The 18599-nt window shown below is 46.9% G+C and overlaps 1 protein-coding gene and 1 long non-coding RNA gene across 3 annotated transcripts in view; one reads left to right on the top strand and one right to left on the bottom strand.

The window, feature by feature from the left end:
- LOC310713254 overlaps nucleotides 1–1283 on the top strand; it is a 182265-nt gene extending 180982 nt beyond the window's left edge. The window contains exon 3 of the long non-coding RNA XR_014529152.1: nucleotides 93–1283. This is a non-coding gene — a long non-coding RNA (uncharacterized lncRNA). The remainder of the gene's footprint in view (nucleotides 1–92) is intronic.
- TRAF6 (TNF receptor associated factor 6) overlaps nucleotides 1–17774 on the bottom strand; it is a 30008-nt gene extending 12234 nt beyond the window's left edge. For both annotated transcript variants that reach the window (XR_014529078.1, XM_083516805.1), the window contains exons 1-3: nucleotides 17404–17774; nucleotides 3427–3762; nucleotides 1847–1997 (exon numbers count right to left, since the gene is read on the bottom strand). Coding sequence is in view for 1 of the 2 variants with exons in the window: in XM_083516805.1 (XP_083372931.1) it covers nucleotides 1847–1997; nucleotides 3427–3734 (459 nt within the window). In the remaining variant the exon portion in view is untranslated. The remainder of the gene's footprint in view (nucleotides 1–1846; nucleotides 1998–3426; nucleotides 3763–17403) is intronic.
- Nucleotides 17775–18599: the final 825 nt, after the last annotated feature.

Raw genomic sequence — 18599 nt, 5'->3', positions numbered from 1 at the left:
AATAATATGAAGGACAATCGCATAAGTTTACCTCCTGTAGTTCTATCGCTCGTAGAATTGGCTCCCTATTGTTTTCATTTTAATCACAATAGCAAAAAATTTTTAGGTCATTATCCATATTGTAATTGGACATATGAATACATTAATGGATCTTCTTGTTTTCTTAATGTTACTACCATGAGTGGCAGACCAAAGGTTTTAATTAATAATGTCACAACTTACATGACCTATGAACAACAAGCTGCGTGTAGAGACTTTTATGTTTGGTTCGACTGGATGAGAAAGAGCAGCAGAACTACATGTTTGCTTCAATCTGATTTATGGTTATTTTGTGGCACATGTGCCTACAAAGAAATCCCCTCTGCCTTTTCTGGTACCTGCACGTTAGGTATAGTAGTACCCTTGGTGTATAAAATAGATAAGCTCCCAGCGGTCCGTTTGCGTAACAGAAGGGAAATACAATCACCTATTTCTCAATATACAGGGACAGCCATTTCTAGGTCTCTTCTGCCTTCTTTAGGTGCAGCCATGAATTACCGTGATTTGCATAAATTGGCAAACTGGACAGAAAATTTGTTTAATTCCACCATTTTGGCTTTAAAAATGATTAACAAAGAAATATCAGAAATAAGAAATGTAGTTCTTCAACATCATTATGCTTTAGATGTGATCCTTGCTTCTAAAGGTGGAATTTGTGCCTTAATTCATTCTCATTGCTGCATGTATATAACTGATCAATCGACCAATATCTCTGCTACTATTGATCATATGGAACAAATGATAGCCCATAATCCTTTGAATCCACCTGAAGGTTTTGATCCATGGGAGTGGTTGTCTTCTTGGTTACCTAATGGATTATGGTTAAGAAAAATATTATTGATTGTAATTGCATGTATTGCTGGCTTCATTATGGTGTGTTGTTGCATTCAATGCATACCCTCTTTGATTTCCCAATGCACTGCATGGTGGTACCGACCACGGCCCACCACAAGGGTTACAAGGGGAATTTATGTTGCAAAATATAAACGCTTAGGTAATGGGAATATGATTTTGATTAAGGGTCCCTCTTATAATATAAACAAGAAAAGAGGGCATGTGGGAAAATGATTGCTTGTACATAAGAGCATGAGCAAAGTTCTTATTGTTACAGGGTGATTTCATAGCTAGAAGCATCCTTGGAGCATGAACAGCGCGTGAATAGCTCGTGCTGTCCCAAATGATTGGTCAACTAACATAGCCTGATCGCTTGCGTGGGTCTAGTGTGATGGCCCTTATCTGCTGGCTGAGGACAAGTTGCTTTGCTTGTATTTTGTATCTTTCTGATTTCACACAATAAAGGCTGTGCTGCAGTAGCTCTAGGGAGCCAGAGCAGCCATATTTCGGAACCTATCATGGTGTGAGACTGATTTTTCTTTGGATGCCGAGCTGTAACTCGACAAAAGTACTTTAGAAAATGTGGCACTTTTGCGATAGGGCACAGATCTGCTTATTATATTTTAAGAGAAACAGACTTTGCAAAATCAACAATATGCTTAACACCAATCAAACATGCTACAGTACAGCACTGACAGGTGCTTCTGCAGTAACAGCTAAAGCATGTCCCAAACCCTCTTCACTTCTTTAATCTGATGTTACTGGAGGGAAAACTTTGATCAACGGACCTTCCTGAAGTCACCTGGATGTCACAACTTCACTGGGCCACAGGTGTAGCAACCATAACTACCACTATCCTAAGTGAGGGAATGGGGACAAGGTGTCCTTTGAGCTATTCCAAAAAGTCTTACGGTATGCTGATACTGCTCAGGACTGGGCGGCAATTCTGCAAAAAGAAACCCTGAAAGCCCACCTCTAAATGCCTGAGTTCCATCTTCTGATGACAGCCCTTGTTGGGACACTTCACCATCAGCGATAGGATTTCCCGTTTTGCAAAGTTGTCAGGAAAGAGTTGAGTTTCGAGTAAAATTTCGTTGTCGATTGGACATTTATGACCAGCATCTCTATCAAAAAGAGCAATAATATGCATCATAGAGAGGTAAACAGAAAATTCAGCCTACAGTAAGCTTGCAAGTTACACACATTTAACTCGTGCTCAATCAGCTTTACACACTTGGCAAATTAAAATAAATAAATAAAAGGGGGTGGGTGTCCAGGGGAATTATTTTTGGCAATCCTACCCACTACTGCAACCAATGTGTTTTAACTATGCACTATTTGGGCTTTAAGAGTGATCCCCAGAACCCATAATTTGTGGGTTTACTGTATATCTATTAATGCAAATTCTGTGTTTTATTTATTCTTGCCAGTTTTGTAACATTTTATGTGCCATGTTACTTTATATATTTTTATTTATTTGTTAATAAATGTATTTATATACTGCCTACTTGCAAAACACAAGGGCAGCGGAAAGCAACATAAAACCATTTTTTCTGTACACTGCTGGTGAATTCTCTGAATGTAGAGTAATTTACAAATCTGGAAATAAAATAAATAACAAATAAAATTATTCTTGCAGTCATCATATTCTCCAGTTCTGGCTTGGCTCCTGCTGCATACAGTCCGTCCCCCCCAGCTCATCCTACACCATTCCAGTGGACTCAAGAACAGCTTTTTTTTTGGGGGGGGGGGAGAAGCCAGAAAGCTCCCATTGTACAGACAGAGTTCTGCTCAAATTTTCCTGGATTCAACCCATTGAAGGCATCTGTAGCTGAGATAGGATATCCCAACACCCCATTCGCAAGATGGAAAACATCAAGGGTGGTAAACTGGCCATTTGGGTTACTAGTCAAGGGAAATGCTGGATCTTTCAATAATAAGGCAGCCCTCTCACCCCAAACCACCTTTTCCCTGATACGTTTAGCTTTTTAAAAATACATAAATTTTAAGAGGGAATTTGTGACATCAGATTTATGCGGCAGCAGTGAAAGGCACGTTATCTTTCTAGCCAGCTTGCAACCTGGTCCATCTGTACCTAGACTTCACACTTCTTTTCTTTTGACATCCCAAGTGTAATTGGGAGCTTCCTCTTGCTTAAAACTGCACTCCATCTGACACTTTAGGCATACATGAGAAAAACTGTTCAACCGACGCTTTGGAGATGGGCTACAAACTCAAGTTTACTTGCAAACTCAGTGCTGACATGGTAACGTAATCACTAACCCAGTGTCTCAGAAACATGTGCAACGGTGAGCGCGATGATTTGCCCTTCGTTACAGACAATGACTTTTAACTACCGTATTTTTTGCACCATAACACTCACTTTTTTCCTCCTAAAAAGTAAGGGGAAATGTCTGTACGTGTTATGGAGGGAATGCCTACGGGTGGCATGCCTATGGATTTTCCTCCTCTAAAAACTATGTGCGTGTTATGGTCGGGTGCGTGTTATAGAGCGAAAAATACAGTACTGCCGGAGGTCTACTGCTCCTTTACCTTATGGATTTGACAATGCAAGCTTTGCAGAAACGGTGTCCGCATGGTGTCTGCACTGCCTCCCGGAGAGCCATCAGACAGATTGGGCATTCATATTTGCTTTCCAGCGGAGGGTCAAACTCCACATCATAGCCCTGGATTTCTTCCATGAAAGAGTTTGAAAGTGTCCCGCCAGTGCCATTGCTGACACTGGTGTTGATGCTTTTTTCTTTGGCTCCAGCAATGGAACAGCTGGCCATAGCTGCACAGCAGCCGCTATCCTGACCACTGGCTTCAAAGCTGCTGTTGTTACTGTGTAGCAGACTCATAGTAACACGTAGGGGACCAGAGAGTGCTCTGCGGGCAAGAGACAGAGAGAGAAAATAATTAATTAGTTGTTTCAAATACCACATATTGCCTAAGCAATCGCAATCCCTGTGCCACCATTATCACAATGCCGCTGTACTAATCTGTGGCGTGACCGCATTTGGAACACTGTGTACAGTTCTGGTTGCCTCACCTCAAAAATGATACAGTGGTACCTCTGGTTGCGAACGGGATCCATTCCAGAAGCCCATTCACAACCTGAACAGAACGCAACTCGCCTCCGCGCATGTCCCGATTCGCCGCTTCTGCGCATGACGTCATTTTGTGCATCTGCGCATGCGCGAGCGGCAAAACCCGGAAGTAACCCATTCCGTCGCAACTTGAAAACGCTCAGCCTCTAGCAAACGTAACATGAGGCCTGACTGTATTGAAGAGTTGGAAAAGGTTCACAAACGGGAGAACCAAAGGGATGGAGAAACTCCTCTTACGAGTAAAGTTATAGCATCAGGGGCAGGATTCAGGACAGGTAAAATAATTCTTCACACAGTGCATAGTTAAGCGATGGAACTCAATCCCACAGAAGGCAAAGGTGGCCAACTTGGATGGCTTTGAAAGAGAAATTCACAGAAGATAAGGCGATCAATGGTTACTAGCCATGATGGCTATGCTCTGCCTCCAGGTTCGGGGACAGGAATGATCCTGAATGCCAATTACTGGGAATCACAAGTGGAGAGTGTGCTCAGATCCCGCTTGCCCATTTCCCAGAAGAGGCATCTCACTGGCCACTGTGAGAACGGGGATCTGGACTAGATGGCCACTGGCCTGATCCAGCAGGGCTCCGCTTATGTTCTGATTCTACTTCTATATTTTCAAGATTGCTAAAACTGGTGCTTCCTACAAGTGCCATCTTCCCAGTTGCTTTCACAACAACACAATAACGTCTTTTCAATCTGCCTCCACCTCTCTTTGAGAGTCCAGACCACCTGTCAGTATCTACCGTCCTGGCTCTCCCTGTCTGATGAGGAACTGGAACTCATGGCTCCGGTTTTGCAGAAGTCTTTTCTTTTCAAATGTGAACGGTACATAAGGCAAGTCACAGGTTGCAAGGATCTGCCGTTACATGGGAGGTCAAAGGCATGGCTAGGCACAAGCGAAGATGTCGACGCGGTGTGACGCGGCAGCTAAAAAAGCCAATGCAATTCTGGGCTGCATCAATAGGAGTATAGCATCTAGATCAAGGGAAGTAATAGTGCCACTGTATTCTGCTCTGGTCAGACCTCACCTGGAGTACTGTGTCCAGTTCTGGGCACCACAGTTCAAGAAGGACACTGACAAACTGGAACGTGTCCAGAGGAGGGCAACCAAAATGGTCAAAGGCCTGGAAACAATGCCTTATGAGGAACGGCTAAGGGAGCTGGGCATGTTTAGCCTGGAGAAGAGGAGGTTAAGGGGTGATATGATAGCCATGTTCAAATATATACCGTATTTTTCGCCCCATAAGACGCACTTTTTCCCCTCCAAAAATGAAGGGGAAATCGGGGTGCGTCTTATGGGGCGAATGCCTGCAAGCCTCGCGCGCCTGGCAGGAGGTCCCACCGGGTGCGCGAGGCTTGGGGCAGCAGCCTGTCGCCCGAAGCACGGGGAGCCCTCCGGAGGGCTTCCCCTGCTTCGGGCGAGTGTCAGCAAGCCTCGCGCTCCCGGCAGGAGGTCCCACCGGGTGCGCGAGGCTTGGGGCGGCAGCCTGTCGCCCAAAGCACGGGGAGCCCTCCGGAGGGCTTCCCCTGCTTCGGGCGAGTGTCAGCAAGCCTCGCGCTCCCGGCAGGAGGTCCCACCAGGTGTGCGAGGCTTGGGGCGGCAGCCTGTGCTTCGGGCTCCCCGTGCTTCGGGCTCCCCGTGCTTCGGACTGCTTGCGCACACCTAGAAGCTTGGGGCGCGCTGAGCTCAGCACGCCCCAAGCTCCTGGTGTAGCGCAGCGATCCGCTAGCCCTGGGAGAGCCCCGCGGCTCTCCCAAGGCTAGCGGACTGCTTGCGCGCACCTAGAAGCTTGGGGCGCGCTGAGCTCAGCACGCTCCAAGCTCCTGGTGTAGCGCAGCGATCCGCTAGCCCTGGGAGAGCCCCGCGGCTCTCCCAAGGCTAGCGGACTGCTTGCGCGCACGCAGAAGCTTGGGGCGCGCTGAGCTCAGCACGCCCCAAGCTCCTGGTGTAGCGCAGCGATCCGCTAGCCCTGGGAGAGCCCCGCGGCTCTCCCAGGGCTAGCGGACTGCTTGCCGGCACGCAGAAGCTTGGGGCGCGCTGACCTCAGCTCGCCCCAAGCTTCTTGATTAGCGCACGGGTCCGCTAGCCCTGGGAGAGGCGCCCGGCTCTCCCACGCTAGCGGAGACCTTGCCAGCACGCAGAAGCTTAGGGCGCGCTGAGCTCCGCACGCCCCAAGCTGCTGGTGTAGCGCAGCGCACCTGGGGGGGAAGTAAAAAATTTTTCCTTTATTTCCCCCCCAAAAAACTAGGTGCGTCTTATGGGCCGGTGCGTCTTATGGGGCGAAAAATACGGTAAAAGGATGTCATATAGAGGGAGAAAGGTTGTTTTCTGCTGCTCCAGAGAAGCGGACACGGAGCAATGGATCCAAACTACAAGAAAGAAGATTCCACCTAAACATTAGGAAGAACTTCCTGACAGTAAGAGCTGTTCGACAGTGGAATTTGCTGCCAAGGAGTGCGGTGGAGTCTCCTACTTTGGAGGTCTTTAAGCAGAGGCTTGACAACCATATGTCAGGAGTGCTCTGATGGTGTTTCCTGCTTGGCAGGGGGTTGGACTCGATGGCCCTTGTGGTCTCTTCCAACTTTATGATTCTATGATTCTATGAACCATCAGCATTTAGTGTAACAAGCAGCTGGAGTCCCAAGACTGGGCTGGCAAACATTTATGAGTGGGCTGGCTAGGTGAAGTTTGTGCATTCGAGCGCAGGCATTTCCACATCCTAGGTTATGGAAGAGGGGTGGGTGCCACCTCAGAAAATTTGGGGTTTTCTTTTTTAGCAGGCCCCTGCAAGACTACAGTGAAGGGACTTGCTTGATCTCAGTAGGCAGGGAGTTGGAAAGTGCAGGTGCTGTCATATTAAACACTAAACTGTTACTTGGGGTAGAAAGGAAGCAAACGGTAGTCAAGAAAACCCTGGCCCATGTTTTCAAAAGGTAAAGGACTCCTGACAGTTCAGTCCACTCGCGAACGACTCTGGGGTTGCGGTGCTCACCTCGCTTTACTGGCCAAGGGAGCCGGCGTTTGTCCGCAGACAGTTTTTCCGGGTCATGTGGCCAGCATGACTAAGCCGCTTCTGGTGAAACCAGAGCAGCGCATGGAAACGCCGTTTACCTTCCCACTGGAGCGGTACCTATTTATCTACTTGCACTGGTATGCTTTCGAATTGCAAGGTGGCAGGAGCTGGGACCGAACAATGGGAGCTCACCCCATCACGGGGATTCGAACAGCCAACCTTCCGATTGGCAAGCCCAAGTCTCAGTGGTTTAGACCACAGCACCACCCACGTCTGTAGCCCATGTTTTAAGCAGGCCCAAATTTCTGCTTTAAGCTCAGACATGTTTTTGCCTGCCTGGACCCTTGCTAGATCATGAGAAACAGAAAGCTTGGCAACGTTTTACTGAAGCTGAGATCATATATCTGTGCGAAGAACATGCAAGGTATGAGACTCCCTACAGGCAGCCCAGCAGCTCTGGGTGACCCTGTGCTGGAACATGAGATCAGGAAAAACTGGCAAGCTAAGCACATGCACCAGAATGAAGGCTCATTAGAGGCTCTGAGTCACCTTCATGAGGTTCCTTGTGCCCTGACAAAGCTCAAGAATATGTCACACACACCCCAAAAAACCAATTCATTTGAGATAAAGTAGAACAAAACACCTGTTTAAAAAAGTTTGCCCCTGATGTCATTTACCAAAACAGAGCTAAATTTTAGTGAGAAAAAGTGGTGAGAGAAAAGAGAATTACTTTGCATACTACTTTGTATACCCTATGAACTGGCCCCATAATCATCATCTGAGGCCCTTCTTCACGTCCCTCCTCAATGAGATGTCCAAAGAGTGGCAACACGAGAAGAGGCCTTTTCGGTGGTGGCTCCCTGCTTGTGCAATGCTCTCCCCATGGAGGCTTGCCTGGTGCCTTCGTTACACACCTTTCCATGCCTTCTTCTCTCAGGCTTTTGGCTACTGAAACAACCTATGGCTTTATAAACTATGTGTGGGGTTACTGTTTGTTTATTATTATGGTATGCATTTTTGTGTTTTTATATTGTAAACCACCCTATGATCCTCTGAATGAAGGACGGTATGGAAATGTAATAAATGATATAATAACAATACTAAATTGTAGTGATCATAGGATCAGCTGCCCATTACTTGGCCTCCTGTCAGCAGCACCTCCATTCCGTTACCACCTTGAGTATAAGAGGGATTATCTGCAACAAAACTAGACAGCTTCATGTTCTCAACAGAAGGTGATATACCAACAGGAAAGCAACAGAAGTGGACTGGAGGGCATAAAATAAAAAAGGAAAAAAACTCAGGACTGCCTTCTGTTAACAATAACAAAACCTTTCCAAACACCTACCTGAGACAAGAGTATCGATGTTTCTGAACCTGAGAATTGCCAATCAATAGCAGCAATTACTTTCTAGCACAAGAAGGTTAATGATTAAAGAGAAAAATCAAACAGCAACAATCGCTTTGTAAAACCACCACTGACGCTTCAGCTTCTAGTATCCCACACAAATGCTTTTATTTGTGGGAGTTTCCTGAACAAAGAGTTCTAACTTTACTTGAAATGGTGGGGATTTTGTCTTCATGATTAATTTTATTCAGCATTTTGAAAAAGCTGGAGAATCCCACTACAACACACATAGACTTTTCCTGTCAATACACCCTGATTTGAGGGGCAACGTTCATTTCATCAGGTGCATTAGGTTTTGTGTGCTCAATCTTGCTCAAAGTCAGAAAACTTTCTACTGCTTTTAAGGTAATGTCTTCAGTTCAGAAAAACTAGCATAAAAACATTTAGACTCCAATGTGCAATATTAGCCAAATATGTTCTTCTATTACTTGAGTTTTGTTTTAAATGTATCAACTGTTGGGGGGGGTATAAACACAATATACTGCATATAAAGGTAAAGGTAAAGGTACCCCTGCCCGGGCCAGTCTTGTCAGACTCTAGGGTTGTGCGCTCATCTCACTCTAGAGGCCGGGAGCCAGCGCTGTCCGCAGACACTTCCGGGTCACGTGGCCAGTGTGACATCGCTGCTCTGGCGAGCCGGCACCAGCGCAGCACACGGAACGCCGTTTACCTTCCCGCTATAAAGCAGTACCTATTTATCTACTTGCACTTTAAGGGTGCTTTCGAACTGCTAGGTGGGCAGGAGCTGGGACCGAAAGACAGGAGCTCACCCCACCGCGGGGATTCGAACCACCGACCATACGATCGGCAAGTCACCCACGTCCCATACTGCATATACAGGTGTCTTTTTCGCATCCCTTACCATGCTGCAAGCAGTGTTACAAACTCAGATATATAAGCTAGGAGTCAAATGGCTCCCTAAACCAAGGTTAGTCGCCAAAACGGAATATCTAGTTGCCATTTTTGGGCAGGAATAAAGTCTACATTTTTCAATTTTTGGACTAACTGTGATTGATTCTCAGTTCAGATGACAACCTTGAGAAGTCTCTTGATCCAGGGACAGTCCACATACCTGGCCTACCCCAAGCTCTTTTTCCTAGCGGTGACTACTCTTGCTCAGGCTGCACAGAAAAAGCAAACCGGTTCCAGAAATTCATTCCGATTGGGCAGATAAAATTTAACTGATCAAATTCTACAGAATGGGGTGCTAGTGTATGAAAAGAGTCCAGATCCAACGATCCCAGGCATGCACCTCAAGATGGTGGAGATGCCAGGCGCCATTCTGGTGCCCAGGAATGTTCACTTGGTTGAAAATGGCCGAAATCCAGGTGCAAAATGCACCTCACGCCTGCTAATTTCGAACACTGGCAGCAAGTAACCTGCCTCCCTTCTCTTGCCATCTGGAGACAGCAGCTTTCAGTTTCTTACTCCTTGTGGTGTATTTGAGACTTAGGTAAAAAAGGTAAAGGATATTTGGACAGTTAACTCCTGTCAAAGGCAACTATGGGGGGCAGTGCTCATCCCGCTTCAGGCCAAGGGAGGCGGTGTTTGTCCGCAGTAGCTGTTCTGGGTCATGTGCCCAGAATGACTAAACCGCTTCTGGTGCAACGGGACACCGTGACGAGTGCCAGAATGTATGGAAACACTGTTTTCCTTCCTGCCACAGTGGTACCTATTTATCTACTCGCACTGGTATGCTTTCGAACTCCTAGGTTGGCAGGAGCTGGGACAGAGAAACGGGAGCTTACCACTGTCAAGTGGATTCGAACTGCCAACCTTCCAATCGGCAATCCCAAGAGGCTCAGTGGTTTAGACCACAGAGCCACCCACTCTTGTATTTGAGACTAGATTGTATTGGCCCACCACTGTCTATCAGGCCACACTAGTAGACTGCAAAACCCCTTGTGCACAGAAGCAATCTTAATCTACCACTGTGAAATGTTGAAAGGTCTCAAGAATAACCTCCTGTTACACGAATGAAGATGGCCCAGCACTGCCCAATTTTTTAAAGAAACCAAATACGTACAGAGGTACCTCGGGTTAAGTACTTAACTCACTCCGGAGGTCCATACTTAACCTGAAACTGTTCTTAACCTGAAGCACCACTTTAACTAATGGGGCCTCCTGCTGCTGCCGCGCCGCCAGAGCACGATTTCTGTTCTCATCCTGAAGCAAAGTTCTTAACCTGAAGCACTATTCCTGGGTTAGCGGAGTCTGTAACCTGAAGTGTATGTAACCTGAAGCGTATGTAACCCGAGGTACCACTGTACTGTGATTTTTAAATGGACAGTATAATTTTTCAGGTTGGACCTGGGTAACGTCACATCAAAGTCATGTTTCTGGTTTGCCATCTTGATTCAAAATGGTGCTTTGTCCAAATGTCAACAAAAGTTGCCACCTTCATCTCAGGAACCCTCATGCCAACTTTGGTGATAATATCTGAAGAGGCTGCCAAACCTATGAAGGCAAAGTTACACCAAAGTGGTGATTAGGTCCACCATCTTAACTCAAAATGGGAGTTGGTAACCCAACCTCAACCCCATCTCAGAAACCCTCATGCAGAGTCTGCCAATGATACCTCAAAAGGCGTCCAAACTCATAGCGGAGAAACAAAGGGACAAACCATTGTCCAAAATACACAGTAGATGAAGCAGCCTTCTTTCTCCAAGATGGTAGATAAGAGAGCCCAGGCAGAGTCCTTACTACACAGTAGTGTACCGGAAAGTCAGTATGATTAGCTTTAATTTATGTTTGTGGTTATTACCAATGAGGGAAATCCCCAGCTTTGTTTAAGAAGCACCTGAAAGTGTTAGGCAAGTTTCAGTTTGTGTTTCAGATAAACAAGGAAACTGAATACAGCTTTATGCATGTAGGTCTTGTGCCTAATGCATTTAAAACGTTTCAGGGATTATGGTCTGTTTAGTGGGTTCCTTTCCATTTCAGTATTCATATACTGTACTAATCTAAGCCAGTAAGCAAACATCTCTTATCAGGTTAATTCATGAAAGCTGCATACACAATATGATTTATAAAGAAATCGCAAGGCAGAGTTCAAATTTGAAAGAAAAGGAATCAAGAAAATTAAATGAGATCCTATTCTAGATATCCTCGTTGTTACCAACATTAATTAAAGAGGAAAGAATGGATAGAGCATTTCATTCATTAGTTATCTGATATCCTGAGTACCAAACAGATGTCCTCCAAATAATTCTGCCCACTTTGACCTGGGATGGGGAACCAGATCTGGTCAGCGGGCCAGAACTTTATCTTCACCATGGCCCAACTTTGCCTACTGGGTGCTGATCATCAGTCAGAGGGAGACTTTTTGAAGCCTCTGCTGAGGGGAAATACTCTTTCCCTCTGCTGAGAAAGCAGCGTGCATTGAAGGAACTGGGGGAAGCACTTTTGACTACAAACTGCTTCCTTTGGAAAGGAAAAAATGTTCCGTTTTAGAAGCTCCTTTAAGAACTGGAAGCTTCCAAACCACCTAACAATCAGCTGATTGCTTTTGCGAGCCCTGTACTTAGCGCTTGCAAAGTGCTTCTGAAGTGCCAGCTGCTGGGTTCTTGGGAAGCACTGTGCAAGCACCTTTCATCCAAGCTCCACCTCTACCTGCACAGCAAGTGAACGTGGCCTGGCTGAAATGGCCGCTGGGCAAAATGGAGAGGCTGGTGGGCTTAAGGAGATCTGTAAGTCACAGAATTCCCATCCCTGACTTGAATAACCACTTTAAGCGTTACAGGTCTATTACTAGAAAGAATGGGAATGAATCCCCTCTTCTAAAGAGCACTTATACCAGGGTAATATGGCCCAACTGTAAGGCCCCCAGGCCTTTTCCGAGACCACACTCCTTCACCCATTGAATGCTTTTTCCTCTGGAATGTGTTCTTGAACTGAGAGAATGCCTCTTGCTTGCTTGGGCAGAGGATTGAGAGATGTTGATGTATGGTTGGGAATAGGGATATAGCCTCCTGTACAAAGAGTCGTAGTGGGACGCGGGTGGTGCTGTGGGATAAACCACAGAGCCTAGGACTAGCCAACCTAGCAGTTCAAAAGCACGTCAAAGTGCAAGTAGATAATTAGGTACCCCTCCAGCGGGAAGGCAAACGGCGTTTCCATGCGCTGCTCTGGTTCGCCAGAAGCGGCTTAGTCATGCTGGCCACATGACCCAGAAGCTGTACGCCGGCTCCCTCGGCCAATAAAGCGAGATGAGCGCCGCAACCCCAGAGTCAGCCACAACTGGACCTAATGGTCCGGGGTCCCTTTACCTTTACCAAGAGTCGTATCTGTTTCTCTGCCTACTTTCGTCTCTGGCCCTGCATGCGGCTCCCAAAAGGTTGCTCACAAGATGAAAAAGGTCCACAACCCTTTATTTATACCAGTAACTATCAAAAGTTCTTATATTGGTTAAAATTAAAGACAGTGCTGCCTTTACCAGCTGATTGATTTGGTTCACTTCAAAGCCATCCAGTTACTAATTTTTAGAAGACAATCAATGACATCCATTACAAGAATCTCCTACAGTAAAGGAGGTACACAACATGTTTCTCTCCTTATGCCTACACATAAATACAATATGAACTTTTTCCTACTCTTCACATTTTCCTCGTCTACAGTGCGTAGGACATCAGCTCCCACAGACTGACAAATACTTTTCAATACATTTGTAAGGTTTGTGAACTTCTGTGAAGAAGTTTCTCAAGAAGGAAATATACCTTCACAAAATCCTTATTGTAAGACCCAAGATTACAAATTAAGAGTTCCCCATTGAGAAATCAAACCTACAAACCAGCCAAGCCACAACATGTTTCTCTCTACAAGGAGCACACCACTTCATAAAGAGTTGCAGGGAGAATGTCAGCATCCTTGAACTCAATTTGCATTCCTATTTGCCTTTATAAAGTTACTTCATGTCCCTTCCAAGATGCCTATTACTATCTTTGCCTCACTAATACTTACAAATTTAATAACCTATATTTATTCTGTCACTTGAGCCAAAAAGCAAACACCAGATATGTGTTTTCTGCATTAAAAAAAATCCTTTCATTTTACAATTTTATGCGATGGAAGTATACCAGCACACTGTTCTTCAACAAAAAACCATAACAGATTGTGTGCCACACACAAAAGGTGTCTAAAAGCTCTTTCTTTAACCTCAAAACAATGCACAGTTTGATATTAAAATCACTGATAGCTTAAGTATGTACAACGGTGCAACAATATTTAGTAGTGATCTAGGTCTTTTAAAACCTTAGCAGAGCAATCCAAATCCTGGCTGAGTCACATTAGCCGGCCTAATGGTTGGGAGGACTGCACAGGAGTGGAGTTGGCTTGAGATCCAGTGGATCCTGGAACATCTCAGTGCCTCCCCCTCCCCATTTTGGGAATTTCAGTAGCCTGCCACTGACAAGGAGCCTACCAGCAGTACTTCTGCCTGAAAAGGGTTCAGAACCCTTTTCGACCCATCCAAGGGCTATACACCAGCTGTGGCCAAGGCCAGAGGGAAGTGGCAGGATGCGAACTTTCACACAGCAGGCAACATTCTAGCCACACAAAAGCCAGGGGCTTCTGCACTCAGGCACATGCCTCTCCAGCCCCTGTCCAGACAAACAAGAGCCTTATCACAGTCCCAAGACACAGCCCAGCCAGGCAAAGCACTGAGGATGGTGGGGGAACAGGGCTGGTGTGCGTGTGGCCTGGGGAAGAGTCCCAAGGGCCAGATGGAGAGGCCAGAAGGGCCACATCTGGCCTGCTAGCCTTAAACTGCACATCCCTGCTATACCCTCTGGAACCCAGTGAAGGCTTACTAAGCTGCACTCAGAGTTAGGTTCCCAGTACGTTTCCGAGCACAATTCAAAGTGTTGGTGCTGGCCTCGGTCCCATATACTAACCAGCCTCGGTCCCGTATACCTGAAAGAGCGTCCCCACCCTCATCGTTCTGCCCAGACACTGAGGTCCAGCTCCAAGGGCCTTCTGGAGGTTCCCTCCCTGTGAGAAGTGAGGTTGGAGGGAACCAGGCAGAGGGCCTTCTCGGTGGTGGCGCTTGCCCTGTGGAATGCCCTCCCATCAGATGTCAAGAAAATAAACAACTACCTGACTTTTAGAAGACATCTGAAGGCAGCCCTGTTTAGGGAAGTTTTTAATGTTTGATGTTTTATTCTGTTTTTAATCTGTTGGAAGCCCCGATGCCACCCTTGGTAACTGCACAGAAACTTCATGGGGCATCAGTTTCAAACACACGTTTTACAAGAGGTCTAGTGTGTACACTGGATTTAAATTGTTTTCTAGAAACCATGGGACTGACTTTGAACCCTTTGGAAAGTGGCTTTGGCACTACAGTGGACGCTCGGGTTGCGAACGTGATCCGTGCGATTTAGCGCTTCTGCACATGCGTGACCACCGAAACCCGGAAGCAACTCAATTCCAGTACTTTCGGGTTTCGGCGGGTCCGTAACCCAAAAAAACACAACCTGAAGCGTCTGTAACACAAGGTGTGACTGTACACAAGTTTAAGAGGCAGACCTCTCTTGTACTCAATTACACTCTTCAAAGCGTCATATTCACTACCATCTCAGGGAATCAGCAGAAAATGTGTCCTGATATCTGCAGTACCAAATGTGTCTATATCTAGACGGAACTCTCTTCCCCAAGGTTTCATCAAGAGGGCAAGCTTGAGTATTTCCCAGTTGAATGGTCAATAATGTGCATAGGTACATGGGTGTAGCCGGGGGGGGCAACTGCCCCCCAATCAGTCAATAAAAATACATAGCAAACTGAGGTTTGTGTGTCCCCCCCCAACAAAAGGCCTGCCCCCTAACAAAATTCCTGGCTACGTCCATGCAATTGGCTAAAACTATCAGCTTCTGCCAGTTCCATCCGTTTGCTGTACTGAAATAAATAATAGCTTTATTTTTACTCCATGCAATTTTGTTTCGGTGCTCTTTTATTGTTATTTAATTTCAAATTTTCCAAAAAATTTCATTCCTTGCTGCAAGCTAGCCCTAAGGACACAGGTACAGGCCAGACTGTTAACAACAAAATAAAACAGCAAGTTCTCTGTTACGACAGGCCTTATCCAGTTAGCAGCAAATGAACCACCACGCAAGCAACAAAGGATTTTTCGCTGGGTGGCTGAGCAGGATCCACCAGCTTTTAATTATTTGCATAACTTTGTAAGTTCATATAAAAATTAAAAAGAATAAAAATGGAGTAATGTACCCACGTGTTTCATAGAATCATAGAACTGTGGAGCTGAAAGGGACCCAGTGAGGACCAGTGCCAAGGGCCTTCTGGCGGTTCTCTTGCTGCGAGAAGCCAAGTTACAGGGAACCAGGTAGAGGGCCTTCTCGGTGGTGGCGCCCGCACTGTGGAACGCCCTCCCACCAGATGTCAAAGAGAACAACAACTACCAGACTTTTAGAGGACATCTGAAGGCAGCCCTGTTTAGGGAAGCTTTTAATGTTTAATAGGTTATTTATTTTAATATTCTGTTGGAAGCCACCCAGAGTGGCTGGAGAAACCCAGCCAGATGGGCGGGGTACAAATAATAAATAATTATAATTATTATAATAATTATTATGATTTAGTCCAACCCCATGCAATGCAATTTGTGTTGTTTTTAAGCTGTAGATTTTTTACCAACCCCTAGGATGGGACGCAGGTGGCGCTGTGGGTAAAACCACAGTGCCTAGGACTTGCCGATCGTATGGTCGGCGGTTCGAATCCCCACGGCGGGGTGAGCTTCCGTCTTTCGGTCCCAGTTCCTGCCCACCTAGCAGTTCGAAAGCACGTCAAATTGCAAGTAGATAAATAGGTACCGCTTTATAGCGGGAAGGTAAACGGCGTTTCCGTGTGCGGCTCTGGCTCACCAGAGCAGCGATGTCACACTGGCCATGTGACCCGGAAGTGTCTGCGGACGGCGCCGGCTCCCGGCCTCTAGAGTGAGATGAGCGCACAACCCCAGAGTCTGTCAAGACTGGCCCGTACGGGCAGGGGTACCTTTACCTTTACCTAGGATGGGAACAGGGCGGAAACAGATAAAACGGCCTTGATAACTATGCGCTGGACCAGGTTGGGGAATTTTTAAAAAGGAGTTTCTCACGACTCACCCTACAAACCTTTCCCCCCGCAGTTGCTCAGCTAGTCATCCAGTTTGGTTTGTGCAAAGAGGAGAACAAAACGTGACTCACCACACCCACCCAATGCATCTACAGCAGTGCTGGCCCAACTTGGCCCGCCAGCTGTTTTGGGACTACAACTCCCATCATCCCTTGCTAACAGGACCAGTGGTCAGGGATGATGCGCATTGTAGTCCCAAAACAGCTGGAGGGCCAAGTTTGGGGATGCCTGCCATAGAGGACCCGGCATGATCTGGACCAGGCATAGGCAAACACGGCCTTCCAGCTGTTTTGGGACTACAACTCCCATCATCCCTTGCTAACAGGACCAGTGGTCAGGGATGACGGGAGTTGTAGTCCCAAAAAACAGGTGGCGCCATCACTGATCTACGGAGAGGGAAAGCAAATGTGAGAAAAGGCCAAAAGCCCAAAATATATATATATAAAAGCTTTAAAGCCACATTCCCTCGCCAAGAGACCCCCGGTTGCTCCTTCCACAAGGCGAAGAGGCCTTGCTGGGAACGGAGAAACGGGCCTCCTCCGCCTCCACGCGCACCAAAAAGGGCGCAGAGCGATCCTGAAAGCCGGCGCAAAACAGCTCGGCGGAGGAGGAGGCGCGGCGGAACCGAAACCTCCCGCGGAGGAGGAAAAGCGAAGCCGGCGAGCGACCTTCGGGCCTGGATCCCGAAGAACGAGGCCTCGTCAGGCGAGGGCTCCCACCCGCCCGCCCGCCTGAGCCGGGTCTCCCCGGCCCGGGAAGAGGGCGGCGTTCCTCGGCTGTGGGGACTGCGAGGCGGAAGCCATGGCCGCCAAACTGCGAGGCGAGATAGGGCGGGCAGGCGGAGAGAGCCAAGCCGGCCCGGGAAGCCGGCGCTTACCTCAGCCCGGTTACCTCAGCCCGGTCGCCGTTGCCGCCGCCGCCGCCTTCTTCTCGGCCAGGTGACTCGTCCTCATCTGTGGAAATGGCCCGGGCGAGAGAGAGGCGGAGGCCGGGAGAAGCCGGAGGGAAGGAAGCGGCGCGACGAGGGAGGAGTTTCCTCCGCCGCCGAGCGAGAGAGCGAGGCCGAGGGGAAAGCGAAGGAGGCCGCGCGCCTCACAGCGCCGCCCCGTTTACCTCACGGAAGGAAAGAAGGCAAGGCCGAGAGTTGCGCTCTTCCCTCAGCGCGGCGGGGCCCACTTTGACACACTTCATATTCATTCATTAAATATTATTGATATTTATAAATGGATATTTATTGATTTAATGCCTTTAAACGCTAATCAAGATGTCTTTGTACCCGGTCGGGTGCCCGCTTCTCCTCACGGAGAAGAAGCCGAGTGAGAAAGCGCGCCGGCGGCACGTACACTTTTCATATTTTATTCGGCTTGATATATTAATTTAATACATTTAAACATGGGCGTAGACAGGATTTTTGTTGGGGGGGGGAGAACCGACGTGTTTGGTCAGTTTAGTATTTCTATTGTTTTACTTGGGCAGCTCTGCCCATGTATTTGGAATACTATTTAAAATTTACCCGCCTTTCCCCCCTGACGATACGATACGATACGATATCTTTATTGTCATTGTCCCACACAGAACAATGAAATTGACAGGGACTCAAGGCGGATTACCGGTAGGATAAGAGCAGCTAAAAATCATGGGGCGGGGAAACAATCATATTTATGTTTAGAAACCAGTATCTGAGTTTTGCAATTGATTTTTCCTCTTCCCTCCCTGCCCCTTTTCCCTTTTGTGTTGTTAAAATATACCGTATTTTTCGCTCTATAACACGCACCCGACCATAACACGCATGTAGTTTTTAGAGGAGGAAAATCCGTAGGCATGCCACCCGTAGGCATTTCCTCCATAACACGCACAGACATTTCCCCTTACTTTCTAGGAGGAAAAAAGTGAGTGTTATGGTGCAAAAAATACGGTAATAATAATTTGATATGTTACAAAAAGAATAGAAAGAAAAATGCAAACATAACAAAAAGAAAACAAAGAATTTAAAAAATGGTAAGAATCACAAGGCAAACAATAAATACGTATAAAATCCCTTTGCAAACAATAAATACGTATAAAAATAAAAGT

This window comes from Podarcis liolepis (assembly GCF_965112155.1).
Source record: "Podarcis liolepis genome assembly, chromosome: 8".
Classification (NCBI taxonomy): Eukaryota; Metazoa; Chordata; class Lepidosauria; order Squamata; family Lacertidae; genus Podarcis; species Podarcis liolepis.
The sequence above is the reverse complement of the archived record's forward strand: the minus strand, read 5'-3'. Positions and strand labels throughout refer to the sequence as shown.